Genomic DNA, 18,432 nt, shown 5'->3' on the forward strand with positions numbered 1-18,432 from the left:
GTATAATATTGATTCTCGACTAGGGCCCATTAAATCGGACCTCAGCCCATTTGTAGATGAGGTAGAGTTATGCAACTTGCTGGGGATACTGTTAGATACATAAGTAAGACACTAGAAAAGACTAAAGCTCTCTATCTAAAATGGCTTGGCTGTAGTACTTCGGCAAAGTGAAACGTGGCAGATTTAGAGATGTCAAAAACGTCAAAAATCATGTAAAATCGTGAAAATTTCTCGATTCTCGACGTTAGAGACCCATATGGAACTTAAAAATTCATTTTAGACTAAAGCTTGCGCTGACAACCCTAGCTTAATCTTCATGCCATTACCAAAAAGATATAGCTCAACTGTGGCCCAAATGAGAGCCGCCGTGTCAAAGGGCAGCTTGAAAGTTGGGTAAATTTGGATCCTGCGGTTACTCACTTTCCTAAGGAAATGGGGCCTCCCAGCAGCCCGATCTTAATTCAAGGGACTTTTGGGCCAGGAGCTACTTTGAAGTATGCACCAATAGACGTGCCCATACCACAAAGAGCTCCCTTATTGCCACTATCAAGGAGAACTTCGCCAGCTTGGACAGGTACATTTTGACCTGGGCCTGCCGGCGGTTGAGGAGGCGGGTGAAGGCGGTGGTTGATCCTGGCGGCGATTTTATTGAATAATCTAATAGTCATATACCAAGTTTGCTTCCCAGTTTTTAAAATTTAATAAAATCTTTAAAATTGACGATTTTATGTTCATTTGTTCACAAATTAGAAAAAGTCCGGTTTTATGTGGCGCACCCTGTAGTAAATTATATAGTAGCTTCGCTAAATATAAGAGAAGAGAAAATAATGAATGCTCAATTTTATAAAGTAATTGAGATATACGAAAAAATATATATCCTTTTGTGATTTTTCCAGGTTCGATCATGTACTTTATAGGAATATTTTAGTCCATTTATTGGGTTAGTGTTTTTCTCCAAAAGTGGTTTACCTAATTAAATAAAATGTTTTAAAGCCAAATATTAAACTTTTAGAAGCAGTTTTTTTTCGACAACTTCACCAAACAATTCACCTCTGTCTCCCGCCACACCTCCAACCCTTTCTCCAGAAAAATTATCCGCAAAATTAGACACCGCCACCGCCTCAACAGAGATTTCCAACCTTTCACACCTGCCCTTGTCCTTGAAGCTATTAAAAATTCCTCAAATTCATCTGCACTTGGCCCTGATCACCTCAACATCCTCCACCTCAAACACCTTGGTCCAAATGGCATCTCCTACCTTACCAAACTCTTCAACCTCTCCATTTCCGCTGCTAATATCCCTGCCATTTGGAAGCTCTCCAAAATTATTGCCCTCCTCAAACCTGGTAAACCCCCTGACCTTTCCACCTCCTACCGCCCAATCTCCCTCCTCTGTCCTGCAGCTAAAGTCCTTGAACGCCTCCTTCTCCCATACCTTAAACAATCCCTCTCCACCCACCCCTCTCAACATGGCTTCAAACCCCTCCACTCCACCACATCCTCACTCCTTAATCTTTCCACCTCCATTGCTAACGGTTTCAACCAAAACCTCCCCCCCAGCCGCACAACCGTAGCCTCCATTGACCTTTCCAAAGCCTTCGACTGCATCCCAATCCATCTCCTTCTCCAAAAAATCTCCTATTCAAACCTCCATCCAAACATCATCAGATGGCTGTCCTGCTACCTGCGTGGCAGAATGGCCTTCTGCTCCTACCAAAATACCAACTCCTCCCCCAGAATTGTCCACACTGGTGTCCCCCAAGGCTCTGTTATTTCCCCCGTCCTTTTCAACTTCTACATAGCAGATGCCCCCCACATCCCCCCTGCCACCACCTCCTCCTATGCCGACGACCTCAACTCCTTCCACTCCACTCCTGACATCCCCCAGTCAGTTGAATCCATCAACTCCCACCTCTCCTCAATCGCTGACTGGGCCTCCACCAATGGCCTCTCCATCGCCCCCAACAAATCCACTGTCACCCTTTTCACTCCTGACCGTAAGCACCAATCCAACCTCCATCCTCAAGTCCAAATTAACGGCTCCATCCTCCCCCTTGAGAAAACCCCTAAGATTCTTGGAGTTACCTTTGACACCTTTTTCAATTTCAGTTCCCATGTCTCCACCATTTCCTCTAAAATTTCCTCCCGCCTCAGAATCCTTAAATGTCTGGCTGGCACCAAATGGGGCCACCAGAAGGAGACCCTCCTCACCACTTACAACACCCTCCTCCGCCCCATCACCACCTATGCCTGTCCTGTCTGGTTTCCTAACACCTCCAAAAACAACATTGACAAACTCCAAGTCCTCCAAAACCAAGCCCTCCGCATCTGTACTGGTTCCACCAAAAAATCCCCCATTAGCCACCTCCACCAAGAAACTAAAATCCTACCAGTACGGAACCACCTCTCCCTTTTATGCTCCCAGTACCTGGCCTCCTCCCTCCGTCCTTCCCACCCATCCTTCCCCAATGTCACAACCCCTCCTGGTCCTAGATCAAAGAAATCCACCCTCCAATCCATGTTCCTCCCGAATCTCCAACCTTTTCTCACCCCTGACAACACTCTCCTCCCTGCAAATTACAAATCCACCATCTCCCGACTCCACACCTCTGCAGTTACCCAAGCCATCAACTCCTACCCCCCTAATCCTGTCCTTAATCATGCCCCTCCCAACATCAACCCCTCTGAGATCCAACTTCCTAGGCACTACAGAACCATCCTCTCCCAATTAAGATCCAATTATTGTCCTAAGCTCCAAAGTTACCTGCATTCCATCAACGCTTCTCTTTCACCCAACTGCCCATCCTGCCCCAACAATCCTACCCCTGAAACAGTCCAACACCTCTTTTCCTGCCCTAATAACCCCACCAACCTAAATCCCATTGACCTCTGGCAAAATCCCACCCTCGTAGCTGCCTTCCTATCATCACACCCCAGTTTCACCAGCCTCCCTCCTCTTCAACGCCCCCCTCCAGAGCCCCCTCCATAAGCCTCCCCTCCCACACCTACTGATGACAACCTGGACACGAATATGGACTATGAGCAGCCAATACAACAACAGTAATAGAGCCAAGGCACAAAAACGTGTGATCGCGTGGCGTAAGCAAATGCGCAAAAAACCAAACGATATGCTTATCTACAATACTATAAATGATACATTCTAGCTTAAAATAACAAAAATAAAATATCGCATCTTCTTAAGAATGCGCATACGGGAATGGGTTTCAATATTAGTCTGTTCACATGGAAAAATTGAATTTCTACCATATTGACAGAATATTAGGAATATCCATTCCAGCATGATCAATATTACGAAAACACGATAACAGTTATTTCTTTCATCGTATTATATACAGCTTTCCGCACCTCGGGGCTAAAAAAACTGGTTTTAATCTTATGATTGTACATTTTTATATTCGTAGAAAGCTGGATATAATACGATGCTAGACATAGTTTTTTATTGTATGGATGAGAACCGGTTCCTATACACCGGATTCGATTGAATACGAGAAATAACTATTATACACCCCTAAACCCGAGACCTTGGGTCATTTGCTCGTTGTCGGGGAGGTGATAGGTTCGAATCTCGGCCCAATACCGCGTCATAACTACAAATGTTATAATGGTTTCTACTGCTGCTAAGTAAGGTGCGCGACATAAATAGTTAGAGTATGTAGAATGCATTGGCCCAAAAACAGGTGCAACTCATTACAATGCAGATTTAGGACTTCTCAGACAAATGTAGTGCAATAAAAGAGTTGTTTGTCTGTTGGAGGCAACTTAACCTTGATGAAAAAGGCATTCTTACCGGATAATAAATCTGTTGTGGTTGTTGTTGGACTGGAATAAAATGTGGTGGAATCTGATAGGGTGTGGCGTTCGGGTTTGGCTGATACCCACCCTAAGAAAAAAGAATTATTTGCCTAAAAAGTGTAACTTTTTGGGATGAAAAAAGATTACGCTTAATGGCCGGAAAAAAATTAAAATTTAACACAAATTGGAGGATATATAAGACTCAATGATAAAAAGTAAATACACTTATTCATAAGATTAAAATCAATTGAAAAGTTTGAACACTGCTAATTTAAACCAACCAATCAAGGTTCAATAATAGTATCCAAAGCTTTTAAGCAAAATAATGAGATAATCAAACTTTCGAGTACCAATATATTTTACAGTCCAATGTCCCCTCCCTCCCTGGATTTCATCCCCCCTAACGAATATTACAATTGTCGCGTGATTTGTGTTACCTGTTGAAATGTGGGCCTAATTTGATTGCTAGGAGGTGGCATTCTGAAGCCAGAATTCATCATTGTGTTCATACGAGCCTGGTTAGCACCTTCAAACAAAATTAAACTTTAAACTTATTCGCCGATTAATTTTAGTACACTTTACAAAAAAATTACATTGCAGTGGGTAAAACTTTGTAAACATAACTGGACCGCATATTATTACAAAAGAGGCCTCTAGGGGCACTTGAGGAGATGAAAGTCGAATTTGATAACACAATTTATTATTTTAAATTTGAAAAGAAAAAGTAAAAAATAATTATTTGGGGGGGGGCGGGATGCCCCCCCCCCCCATTTTAAATTTGTTTTTTTTTTGGGGTGGGGGGTTATTTTTTTCTAGGGGCGATTTCTCTTGAGAGGGTGGTGGTGCCCTCCCCAAAAATAGTTATAAACCTTCCCGTGACCTATGAGAAGCTACCCTGTTAAGGAGAACACGATCGGTTTAGCGGTTAACGAGATTCTTCGGTACTAACACACAGACAGACAAACAGACATCCTATTACTTTAGTATAAGGATATTTTTAAAAAACCTTCATCTTCATTACCTTGCATGTTTTTACGAATGCAAAACAATAATCAGTTGTGAAAATATGCGGAAGTGATTGAATACTCGTAGAACACGGATGACAACATCCATACGTAGCGAAGCACATATGCATCATAAATGGAAATACGGGGGGAAAATCACGAAATTTTTCACATGCTTTTTATGTGTTCCGGTATTTATAATTTTGTATCATGCCTGACGGACTAAGTTAATTATATACTGGATGCACTGCACATTGAAATCGAGAATCTTAAAAACTATCAGGCTTCTATCTTGAAAAAGCTGCCCAGAAAATCAAATTACCTCATTACATTACAGACTGACAAGCAGTGAATTAACGAGTAACTGCGCTATGAACAGTGGAACAAACCTGGATTGAAACCCTGGTGGTTCGCCATGGTGGAGGTAAGGTGTGTGTGCCAAGGTCCTTAGCACAGGGGAGCAGAAAGATTTTCTTTTGATTCAATCCTACAAAAACAAAGTTATTAGGAGTATCATGATTTTCTCTGCTTTTCTTAGGTTCTCATGTTATTGAGTCGCAAGTATGGAGATACACATGATGATAATTTCTAGGGGGCTTGGGTGTCGCTTTGGTTTTAGACCTGTATGTGTATGTGTTGCGCCAGATTAAGGGCCAAGGCATTCCCCTACTAGATGTCACGCGTCTGCATAGCAGCAGTAGGTACTATTATTCACGTCTCTAGTAAAGTATGATGCGGCGTGGTCCAGACTCGAACCCAACACCTTATTGTTTTGTTTTTCCATGTTCTTTTTGGATTCTTTTTAAAAGATTCTCATTGCGTACTGAAATAAAATGTTGCACCTACCTCCCCGTTGTTATGGCACCCCTGTTCAACCCTTCTGCACCCCTGTGAAGGTTTGACGTGGGCCGTTGCGCCCTGCCCCCCGCCCTAGATACCCATCAATACTAACTGGAATGGCAAGGGGAGTAAACCCCAACAGTTTTCAATCTAAAAAGATAAAAAAAAATTAAATCAGTTTCTCTTACAAAAATCTATTTTAAAAAATTGAAAAGTTTAAATACAATTGCATAAATAATCTTTTTTGTTTTTCAAAGAAAAACAAACAACGAATATTGTAACAAAAGATTATAATTGTACTTTAAGTGTTGAAAAGACTATATCCAAATAAGGAAAGCTACATGTACTATATCGTATTCGTGACTTATAGTCAAAGGTATCATAACTTTACGTAATTTAAGTGCTACAGAGTCATCAAATGCAAATAACATTTGAGAAGCTATACTTTCTATAATATACCAAATTGTTCAAGGCGTAGTACTAACACACCATAAAAGTATTAAAGCCTAGCTCATTCAGTTTTATTGTTGACAAATAAAACTTACCAAAAAATCAAATAAAATGTGAGATCTTCTTACAACCTGCTGTATATACTTCTTTCCTGAAAAAGATACACTTAAATTAGAACTGAAATTGTAAACAAACAAAAAAAACGGTAAAGGTCTACTCAGAGATCCCGTAAAACAAAGTTTATGAAAAAGTTAGACAGGTATTTTAATGTATCCTATTATATATAGTAGTAAGCGTTTTTTGTCTGTCCCGTAGGATCTTGCAGGAACAGCTGAACCGATATTGTTCTCCTTTACAGTGAAGCTTCTTATAGGTCCTGGGAAGGTTTTAAACTATTTTTGGAGAGGGTGTCTACAAATCCCTCTCCCTTACAAAAAAAAACATTTTTTTACTCTTTAGAAACTCAAATTTAAAATGGGAGGAGGTGGACTTTACACCCCTCCTACCTTAGGTGCCCCTAGAGGCTTCTAGGGGGCGTAGCCGCTAGTCCTTATACTAAAGTAACAAGATGTCTGTGTGTCTGTACCGAAGGATCTTGCTAACCGCTGAACCGATCGGGTTCTCCTTAACAGGGTAGCTTCTCATAGGTCCCGGGAAGGTTTATAACTATTTTGGGGGAGGGTACCACCATCCTCCCAAGAGAAATCGCCCCTAGAAAAAATCCCCCCAATTTTTTTTAATTAAAAAAAATCCCTCCCCCAAATTTTTTTTAAATTTTAGTTTTAAAATCTAAAATAATAAAGGGGGGGGGGGGGCGAAAGTGACACTTTTTGAAACCAAAACTAAAAGTCAAAGGAACTCAACTAAAAAAAGAGTTACAGGTCTGACATTTTGCATGGCAGTTGCTTTATAAGGGTACAATATGGAACTGTGAAAAAACGGCGGCGCAACCGCCGAAAACCGCCGAGAAAAGGCAAAAAAAATTTCGGCGGGAAACGGCAGTTTTCGGCGGTTGCGCCGCCGTTTCTTCACAGTTCCGTATTGTACCCCTATAAAGCAACTGCCATGCAAAATCTCAGACCTGTAACTCTTTTTTTAGTTGAGTTCCTTTGTTGACTTTTAGTTTTGGTTACAAAAAGTGTTACTTTCGCCCCCCCCCCCTTTGGTTATAAATTTCAACTCTCCTCAAAAATTCCCTCCCCCCAAATTTTTTTTTTACTTTTTCTTTTAAAATCTAGAATAATAAATTAGGTTATCAAATTCGACTCTCCCCTTCTCAAGTGCCCCTAGAGGCCTCTAGAGGGGCGTAGCCGCTAGTAAATTATAATAAGTTAGAAGAGTTACTTATATATAAACAAAGATGGCAACATCCATATATAGCAGAAAACAAAAAAATGTAAATGGACTACCCCAGAGGCGTCCAATTTTTTTTTTTTTTTTTTTTGGGGGGGGGTAAATTTTTTTTAAGGGTGGGGTAATTCTTTTTTTTTGGGAGGGGGTAAAATGGCGGTAAATTTTTTTTACCCCCCCCCCCCCTTGGACTACCCAACAAACAAAGTTCTAGAGCAGATAATCAGTTTTAAGAAAAAAAAATAATGAAAAATTTCAATAAACTATGAATCATTCTTTTTTATAAAGAAAGACAGACTGACTAAGTAAATTGTACATTTACTGGATGCCAAGCAGAAGAGGAAATCTTCAAAAAAATTTAGCCGTATATCTAGAACACCGCCCGAGAAAATCACTTTTCCCGAATAACGGGCGGACATATAAAATTACAGAGTAGCTGGGCTCCTGAAATTATGCAAGGAGCAGTAAATAACGTTGACGCGACGCAACGATGCCCTTCACGTTTTTTTTCTTATAATGAATCTTTTCCAGAAAAAAATATTTAAGATATTGTATTAATAGAACAATGTCAGGCAGGGAAGGGACATTGGACTGTAAATTAAACTACCCCTTAAAGTTTATAAAAGTTATTTCTCGCATCGTATTATAAACAGCTTTCGGCACCTCGGGGATAAAAAACTGGTCTTAATCTTATAATTGTACATTTTTTTATTCAGAAAAAGCTGGATATAATACGATACTAGACATAGTTTTTTTTCGTATGGATTAGAACCGGTTCTTATCTACCGGATTCGAATGAATATACGAGAATATTTATTTCTCGCATCATATTATAAACAGCTTTCCGTGCCTTCCGTGCCTTCGGCACCTCAGGGCTAAAAAAAACTGGATTTAATCTTATTGTTGTACATTTTTATATTCGTGAAAGGCTAGATATAATACGATACTAGACATAATTTTTTCGTATGGATGAGAACCGGTTCTTATCCACCGGATTCGAATGAATTCGAGAATTTTTTTATCCCATTCGCTTGCTCATAAGTTGACTTTTTATTAGCCTGTAAAAATTCACAAATGTTTAACTCTAAAAATACCAACAATAATTTTCATTGTCTATTAAATGAATATTAATGTATATTAAAAATTATATTAAATTAATCTTTATTTTAGTTTTACATTGTAAGATTCTGTGTTTGGTAGTTTGTTGATATCCATTACCCCCCTTCCATAGAATTACAAAATTTTTGTCTTATGTAGCATAAAGATATTGAAGCAAAATATTCGTGCTTAAAAATCTAAATTCTTAACCTTGGTGTTTGAATGCTTAAAAAATGCGTAATTTACAGAATTTAAAACATTGTTTTTGAACAGAAAAATCCCCTTTTCTTCTTATTTCAAGAAATTCAGGGATCTGAAGGGATACGACATTTGATGATGAATAAAATTACGCTTTCTGTAGGTTGAAATTAACAATTTTGCTGGTTTGGAATCAACCAAACAAAATGCTATGAAAATTACCAGTGTAATTTATTGACCAAAATACTTGAACTTGAAAAATGTGTAATTTACAGAATTTAAAAAATATTTTTTAAACAGAAAAATCCCCTTTTTTTCTTATTTCAAGAAATTCAGGGAACTGAAGGGATAAGACATTTGGTGATATATTGATATACATCCCCATTGATAGTAAACAAAATTACACTAAATTGAAACAAACCAATCAATATTATATATATAACGATTAAAATAATGTTAGTACCAGGGTAATTTATGGACAAAAATAATTTTTAAAATTTCAGGGAATTAAGGGATAAGACGATTAAACCATTGAACACCTATTGCTTCCCCTGATATTGACGACCACCTAAGGCAAAATTTTGGACGTAATATGGGAAGCGATTTTTTTATGCTTGGTTGTCATATTCCTATTTCCCTGTTGAATTCAATGTTATGCAAGTTATATAAACAGGTTTTAATTTTAATCTTTTTTTTCACTGATCCTTTCGAAGATACTCTATAAATAAAAAGAACACGTCAGTAAGTCGTTCTTTGAGAAAATTGAAAAAGTCTTATTTAGTGATTTATTAACGATACCTTCTAAAACAACCATCAGTCTTATTTGCTACAGAAAGATAAAAATAATATTGTTACTTTTTTGTAAGGATTTTAAATGATTTTTTTCAATAATGTTACATATATTATTGAACTTTTAATGCGATAAAAAAACATAATATCAATTACAAACTGCCGGAAGTTTAAAAAGTAGATATTTTAAATCCAGAGCAATGAAAGGTCAACGTTTTAATAACAACTAGCGGCTACGCCCCTAGAGGCCTCTAGTGGCACTTTAATTGTTTTTGTTTGTTAAAGTTAATTTTTTATGTACAATACCACCTTATTTGACGCTGAAGTCTCCCAGATTTTAAGAAAATTTTCAATTTTTTTGTCATTTCTTTTGGGAGGGTGGTAGTACCCTCCCCCAAAAGAGTTAAAAACCTTCCCAGGACATATGAGAATCTACCCTGTTAAGGAGAACCCGATCGGTTTAGCGGTTAGCGAGATCCTTCGGTACACACAGACAAACATCCTGTTACTTTAGTATAACAATATCAGGGATCTAAAGGGATAAGACATTTACCGATAAATTGATGTACAGCCCTATTGATGATACACAAGATTACCCTTTCAGTAGATTAAAATTAGTTGGTAAAACTCAACTTAATGTTCCAACCAATTAAGTTTCAGTAGAGCCCCCAAAGATGTTAAGCCAACGAATAAGAAAACGTTATTATAAAGCTTTGGCGACTAATGTAAATAAACAGTCAATTGTCCCCTCTCTCTGTGAAAAAATATACATCAATTTGAAAAAGGTAAGGATTATCTATAATACAAAGTAGAACGATGTCTGTCTGTCTGAAGCATTTAAATCTCAGTATTCACAGGACCGATAGGGCTCTACTCATCAGGGAATATCCCCATAGCGTTACGGACAGACAAATTAAATTATAGAGTAGCTTCGCTACTAAAAAAAGTCATAGCTTACCGTTTTAAAGAAATTTAAAATTGTGATATTAGCGTAATGTGGCATACCAGCGTCGCTAATAGAGACCTAAAAATATTAATATATACAAGTAAGAGGATGTTTGTTTGTCTGTGTAGCGAAGGATCTAGCAACCAAATGGTTCTCTTTAAAGAAAAGCTTCTAATAGGTACAGGGAAATATTGAAACTATTTGTGAAACAAAGCTTTTCTGCAATTCGTGTCGGTCCGTCTGTTCATAAGGGATAGCAGTTATTAGCTCTAAACCATTTATCTAGGCAGGTTAGAATTGTCCGATAGACTTCAGACATTGTATAATGATTCCGGAAACATTTAGGTACAATTTAAAAAGTCTAGATCTAAAATATTCATTAAACTAATCACTTAATAAGAGAAGCATCTCTGTAATGAAGTCTAAAAACATTAATACATCGATATTAAGAACTGAAACTATTATTATGTTGACTTAACATTAAAGGAGCAATCACTTTATCTTCGCTTTTGTGGATAATGGTATCCTTCCCGCGACCGTGGCTCAACACGTAGCGCATCCACTCGTCGTCGGGAAGGCGATAGGTTCGAATCTCGGCCCGACACCGCGTCATAACTAAAGACGTTAAAAATGAGTCCTACTGCTGATATGTCAGGTGCGCGACATAAATAGTTAGAGTAGGGGGAATGCCTTGGTCCAAAACAGGCGCAACTCACTACCATGCACAGTTAGGACTTCTCAGACAAAGGTCGTGCAATCAAAGGGTTGGTTGTCTGATAGGCAAATGGGTGCATTACATCCATTAAATAATTTTTTAAGTAAAACGGACACAAGACTCACACAAAGTTTCATTACACTTAAAAATATCCTAAAGTATAAAGTCAAAATTCTATATTGCTTCCTTCCTATAAACATCTATCTGCTATAAAAAGAATCAATTGAATTTCAAATTCTTGACCGTAAAACTACCACATCTAATGATTTAGTATAGTGTTTACAATATAAATCTATATTATACATATTTTCATAGGAAGCTGAAGATAATATTTAACATTTGCGTAAACCTGGTATATCGACTTTATCTTTGGACTGAGAGGAAATGTTATAAAAGATAAAATCATTCTTTTATGATGAATTTTCCCAACTTTTAAGATTTGTTTGATAGGCCTCCAGGTGGTCTCTGTACAGGTAAAAATGAAATTTTTTTGAATAAGAATTAGAGGTCAACTTATAAAACAAAATATGCATATTTTGTTTCATAAGCTGACCTCTAACTCTAATTTTTTTTTTCATTTTTACCTATACAGAGACCTATCATCTCAGTCCAAAGATTAAGCCTATATACCAGGTTTACGCAAATGTGTCAGAACTCCCCCCCCCCCCCCTTGTCTAGACATTTAAAAACCTAATCAATAGACAAACAGCCCTATTCCAGAAGTAGAGTACCTACGCTACAAAAATCTTACCTCTTATAACTGAAATTTTGTGTTTCTTTTTTTCAAAACTAAAGGGATAGTTTCACGAAGTGCATTTAAAAAAAAATAGTGAACTGTAAGTTTTTTCTATTTTAAATAACCTAGTAGTGCATTATATAAAGTTATTAATTAAAATTAAGAGATTTTACCAGGGATTTTCCTTTAAAAATTAGTTTTTCATTTTTATTTTCAACTTTGTTGCGTGTTATGTATGGCAAAAACTTTTTTGTCATAAATACAACTTTATAGCATTTACTAGTTAATAGAACTTTAAACTTTTAATACAACAAAATACACATAACAACAAAGAATGACCAATAAAATATTCAGTATGGTACTTAGAGTAGTGATCTTTTTATATGTCTTAGTAGAATATATTAGGCATTTGATAGATATGATTGTGATAAAGAATTTTAACATTGACTTGACCAAACTTTTTTTATTTGACAATATCTAAAAGAGTTAGTGATTTGCAACATAAATTACATGAGAATGGTCTTTTTATATATATATATGTTGTATGGTTAGTTGGTATTTCCGCGTGAGATAATGTGTATATTGTAAGTAAACCGCACGGTTTTCTTTATTTTTTAAAAAAGAATCTATAGAAAACCTGTCCTATAGTGAACCGGACGTTATTTTTTATGTTTTTTAAGTAACTTATCCCAAGGGGAACCCCTGTTCAATTTTTTTGTAACTCTTGTGAAATATGTGAAAAAAGATTATCTAAAATTGGTGTTTTGGCTATACATATTTGGAAAAAAATAGACCATTCTCATGTAATTTATGTGGCAAATCTCTTTAACTTTTTTCGATATTGTCAAATAAAAAAAGTTTGGTCTGGTCAATGTTAGAAATTCTTTAACATATAATCATATCTATCCAATGCCTAATATATTCTACTAAGACATATAAAAGTTCACTACTCTAAGTACCTTAACTCTTTAAATACACTTCATAGAACTATCCCTTTAATTTGTTTCTCAATTTTATTGTTTTACACTCTGAAAGAAAATTATATGGTTATTTTTACTATAATACATGAATTTAATAATTCCTATACCTATCAAAATAAAATATGCATTATTAATAGGTATTATGTAATACCTATACTATATTTTTTACTGTTCGTACAATTTAATTCAATAATATGTTTATTTTGGTATGTTTTTACAGGGGTGTATATTCTGCAAATTTGACCCGGCTGAGAGGGGGGGGGGGGAATGAAAAATATGTGGTTGGGAGGGAAAAATATAAAAATTAAAAGGACTTGTGCAGAATATACAACCCTGTATTTTTATTAAATACGTATTTAAAAGATAAATAATGAAGAAGATTATTACAATAATCATAACGCAGCATAAGAAGGGAGGAAGGGTACATTGAACTGTAAATTACACTGGTACCCAAAGTCTTATAACCACGTTCTCTTATGCATTGACAAAGTTTTTTTTGATACTTGATTGGTTGGTTCAAACTTCAGCAAAAAATTCTTTTCTACAGTAACATCCCAGGCTGGGAAGTATTTCTTAACGTATTTATTTGTTAGTTAAAGTTATCCTTATCATCAAATGACTCGCATTAAAAGCTTTTAACTTTTAGCTACAACACTAGGTTTTAGTTAAGTACCTATGTACTTTTTGTAACCATAAGTTTAAAATTAAAACCTTTTCTTGATTGTTTTTACTCTACATTTTTGAAATTTAGGGTATGACCAATTTTAACAATTCCTTGCGTTATTATGCTGAAACATATTTTGACAAATACAGTTAAAAATCACCAATTAACGATATCCTACTGAACACCTACAAACAGCTGCTTAAATATGTACTAATATTAATAGTATCAAAATAAGAGAAAAATAAATGAAAAATTAGCTACAGACAAATAAATAGTTCATTAATTCTTATTATGAAAAACTCAAAGGATTAATCACAAAACTATCTTTCATGTAAAGATTATACAAATAATAAAACACTTGTATTTAACAAATTACACAATAATTCTTTGAAAGTAGAAATAACGGATTGTCTGAACATATGCTCTGGTTTGTAAATTAAGTTCTCTAAAACGTGCAGAATCCTTAATTTTCTCAAGTACTTAAATGTCTACATACCTAGTCTGCAAAAATGCCTTAAAATGAGCTTTAAAAGAAGAACCACAAACAAAAATTTTATTTAAAAATGAGGAGATATGTCAAATCTCCAAATCAACCCACAATAACTAAGCCACGTAAGCACAAGAAATAGAAGCCACACCCCTTTAAAGAATAAATGACTAATTTTTATACAAATACGTATTATAAAGGAATAAAATAATGGACGGCATTTAACTTTGTTACCAGCACCAATGATGATAAACATAATTAACAATTATGTAGAATTTAATAATTTTATATGTTTTAAAGTTCAACATCTGTTAGTTTGTACCAACCAATCAAGATTTGGAAATTTACTGAAGGCACGAAAAATCACTTTGGTATATTGTTTAAATCATAGATAAAAAATTAAATCATGAATATCTTATAAACAAAACTAATTTGGGCACATAGATGCATGTTGTGACCTTAACATAAATGTACGCGACAGATCGAATTAAGTAGTATAGCCTAAAACTAGCTAGACAGGTAACTATGTGAAATTTTCTTAACTGGAAGCTAGAACTTATTGGTTAGGTCGATTGACCGCATGAAATATCGGAACAGCTAGGAAAAAAACAAAAACAATTTCTTTTGCTATATCAATACCCTATTATATATCTTAAGACTCTTTATTTAATCCAAGGGGAAAAAGGCAAGGCGCCGAAAATAGCCACAAACCAAAAAGATCTAAAACCAAGAAACATCATGGGATCGAGACCTATAATAGTTATTTCTCGCATCGTATCATAAACAGCTTTCCGCGGAAATAGTATGTACAATTACAAAATAAAACCGACATTAGATAACAATATCCATCAGACGTTATAACATAATAAATTCAAGAGACTTAATGGACACTTCATAATTAACATTGTCTTATATTTTTATCACAATTTAAATTTTTACTTTACACGTCCGCAATTTTCAAATTTACAAATTTTAACTTAAAAAACACAAAAATTCACTATTAAATAACAGTTTTAATCATTAATCACTGAATATTCATAATTAAATCACAAAAAATCACCATTAATAGGTCCTTAAACTTGGGACCGGTATTTCAAAAAATGTGTTAACAGCCTGAAAAAATAACAAAAACACAGAATCACTGATCAAAAACAGTCAATAAACAAAGAATTATCACAAAAACACGTAAATTTGATAGCCGAAGGCCTAAGAAGGCCAAAAATTGGCCTAAATACGCTTAAAAATTGAAAAATAAAAAAGTTTCACTTTTATTGCACACAGGCATTGATAGATTCCTTCCCCTTGGTGGGAGGGGTGGGGTGGCACCCCCCGCCCCTGCCACAAGATGTCCCCCCTGCACCCCCATCCCTCTCCTACTAACTAACTCAGACCCGGAAACGACTGGACTCCATTTTGGTGTCTAGTGTACACTCACAGCTTAACTCGGGGGGGTGCGACAACATTTGCGCTATGAAAATTTGGTGTTAGAATTTTTCTTCGTAGATGTATAATATAAAAGTGCCTTATCCATTTCAAACTAAATCTAGGAATATGACAAAAATTCAAAATGATATTTCTAAAAAAGTCTTTATGTGACATTCTGCTAAAAAAGAAGCAGGGGCGTAAATCAGAGGTCTTTGATTTCATAATTGGAGTCCATATTTTGTTATATTTTGCAGCTGAATTTCTAAATCTTGTGGCGGAGATCAGAGTTGTATTCGGGCTTTATGTTTATGCTTTGAACAACCAGCCATTATTGAAGCCTTGTAGTTAATCTAAAGCTTAGACTTAGAACTGCTAGCACTTGTTGAAGCCTCACAACTAGGCCTAAAACAGCTAGTAACCAATCAGAACATCCACCAGGCCTTGAGTAGCTACAATATAGTCAGGTATCCAAAGAAGGCTTTGATTTAAAGGAAGACTGCAGGAAATACATTGCTTTAACTGCTGAAAGATTGCCACAATTAGACCCATACCTGAATTTGAAGCCTCCAGCTTTAATAACAAAAAACTTATAGACATTTCAGAACGACATTTTAGGAACATGAAAATCTTTGCACATTTCTCACTCTCATATAAAAAGTTTCAATATTGAATTTCACCAATCAAAAGCAAAATTATGAGCTTATTTACAATAAAAACACCCCTTTTACAGTCAATATCTCTCCAAAAAAGTAGATTTATCTTTTATGATTTCTAGCAAAATATTAGTTTTCTTATTTTGCTGACAGGATTTTAAGTTTAGTAAAAGAAGATGAACTGAAATTTTTTGAGAGATTTTGACTAACAAACGGTTTTCATTGTAAAATGTAATAAGTTTCTGGCATTTAACTATTATGCATCATATGAGCAAGGCTGATGTCCATGACACCTTAACTTCAGGTCCAACAACCTAGGATAAATAAGGAGAGCCAAATCTCTCCTTTTTTTGTCCAAATATTTGGGGTTAAGTAACACCCAACAGACAACCAACTCTTTGATTGCATGACCTTTGTCTGTAAGTCTTAGCTGGGTATGGTAATTTCCCCCTACTCTGTCTATAAATGTCATGTATTTGACATAGCAGCAGTAGAACCATATTTAATGTCTTTAGTTATGTAGCAGTACTTACTTACTTATCTGCGTCTTGCTGTTTCAGCAAATTTGGCCACTGTATGTGGACTGTATGTAGCAGTGTTGAGCCAAATTAAAATTTATAGAAACTTTGAGTCCTACCCAGCGAAACCTTTTTTAAAAAAAGGTAGCATGCTAACTTTTTCAATATCTCTAAGAGTAGCATTTTGGTGAACTTTTGTGAGCTTGTAAGATGGTAGCTAGCTAGTATTTTAGAGCTTCTACTTTAGTAGCTTGCTACCTCATAAATTATCAGCTTTTCTGCTAACTTTGGCGACCTCGAAAATACTAGCAGAAGAAAAAAACGCGATGTCGCTCAAACGTAGCATTTTACAGTGTTAACACACACATACATCAAACACACAATCAACTCATGATAAAAATTGATAGGGAGAAAACTATAGTTTATAAATTTGCCACTAGGGACTCAAATAAATTTTTTAAGAATCTATCAATCTTTCTGTTTTCAAACTGAAAACAATAAAAAATGGTAATACATAATGTTATAGAGTGTTGATAGACTTTGGTGAAAAAAGTAATTTTTAAAAGGCATTATTTTTTTTAAACAACAGCAAATATAGAAACATATCTTAATCCTCATTATATTTAGCCGAGAATGGTATGATCTCTGTTAAGTTGAAAGTTTAGTCAATTAAGCAATGAGTTTAAAATTGAATTAAAGAGAGACATGATTGAGAATGACATATTCTTTCTATCTATCTCTTTCTCTCTCTCTCTAACATTCCTCCATTCCTTCGTGCGCCTCCCCCCTCCCTACTTGTGCCTTCCACTTTTCTCTATGATTATAGCTTCCCCCTAAATTTGGAGCATTTAAAGGAAGCCTGCAAGAAATACCCCCGCTTTAACTGCTGAAAGACTGCCACAAGTAGAGCAAATACCCCAAATTTGAAGCCTTCAGCTTCTATAACAAAAAAGTTCTAGGCATTTTAAAATGACATTTTATGTACAATGAAAATTTTGAAAGAATTGCAATGCTCATGTTGAAAACTTTGAAATTAAACTACGTGGCCTAGAAACAAAATTATAAGCTTATTTTTGTCATAAATTTAGGTTTCCAGTAACTAATTATATTTTTACAATAAAAATACCCATTTTTATAGTCAAAATCATTAAAAAAAATTAAGTTTTACTTGCGTTGTACCGAATGTAATGTAGCCAATCAGAAGGCTGAATCAGCTTAACAACCAATCACAGCTAAGCTTGTATTAGTTTACCCCTTTGTTTCCACTATGATTTTTGTTTAAAAATGCAATTTAAATCGAATTTTTTTCATAGATTTTGACTATAAAATGTGGTGTTTTTATTGTAAAAATGTAATTGGTTACAGGCAATCTAAGTTTCTGACAAAGATAAGGTTATAATTTTGTGTCTAAGCGACGTAATTTAATATTGTTTTTTCTTTTATGAGCATTGGAAATCTTTCAAAAATTCCATTGTACATAAAATGCTATTTTGAAATGCCTAGAACTTTTTTGTTATTGAAGCTTAAGGCTTTAAATTTGGGGTATTGGGTCTTCTTGTGGCAGTCTTTCAGCAGTTAAAGCGTGTTATTTCTTGCAGGCTTCCTTTAAGAGTTCGTATAATAAATGTTTTGAGTCGCCGTAGAGATCTCAATTGACGCATTTTAATTTGTGCTACTATTGTGCTACTTTGCCCCATACTCTGCTATGATATCGATGGCGACCTCGCATGCTACCTTTTGCTTGAGAGGACGACTTTCCAACATTT

At 35.5% G+C, this 18,432-nt stretch overlaps 1 protein-coding gene across 3 annotated transcripts in view; it reads right to left on the minus strand.

The window, feature by feature from the left end:
* LOC145333471 (eukaryotic translation initiation factor 4 gamma 3-like) overlaps positions 1-12,123 on the minus strand; it is a 47,769-nt gene extending 35,646 nt beyond the window's left edge. For 2 of the 3 annotated variants that reach the window (XM_080178624.1, XM_080178623.1), the window contains exons 1-7: positions 11,955-12,123; positions 10,501-10,566; positions 6,203-6,258; positions 5,664-5,807; positions 5,207-5,304; positions 4,251-4,339; positions 3,809-3,901 (exon numbers count right to left, since the gene is read on the minus strand). In XM_080178624.1, coding sequence (XP_080034750.1) covers positions 3,809-3,901; positions 4,251-4,339; positions 5,207-5,234 — 210 coding nt within the window. In that variant the 5' untranslated portion in view covers positions 5,235-5,304; positions 5,664-5,807; positions 6,203-6,258; positions 10,501-10,566; positions 11,955-12,123. The remainder of the gene's footprint in view (positions 1-3,808; positions 3,902-4,250; positions 4,340-5,206; positions 5,305-5,663; positions 5,808-6,202; positions 6,259-10,500; positions 10,567-11,954) is intronic. The other variant, XM_080178626.1, reaches the window with a different exon arrangement.
* Between the last annotated feature and the right edge of the window lie 6,309 nt (positions 12,124-18,432).

This window comes from Acartia tonsa, chromosome 12 (genome assembly GCF_053477335.1).
Source record: "Acartia tonsa isolate MP-2025a chromosome 12, ASM5347733v1, whole genome shotgun sequence".
NCBI lineage: Eukaryota > Metazoa > Arthropoda > Copepoda > Calanoida > Acartiidae > Acartia > Acartia tonsa.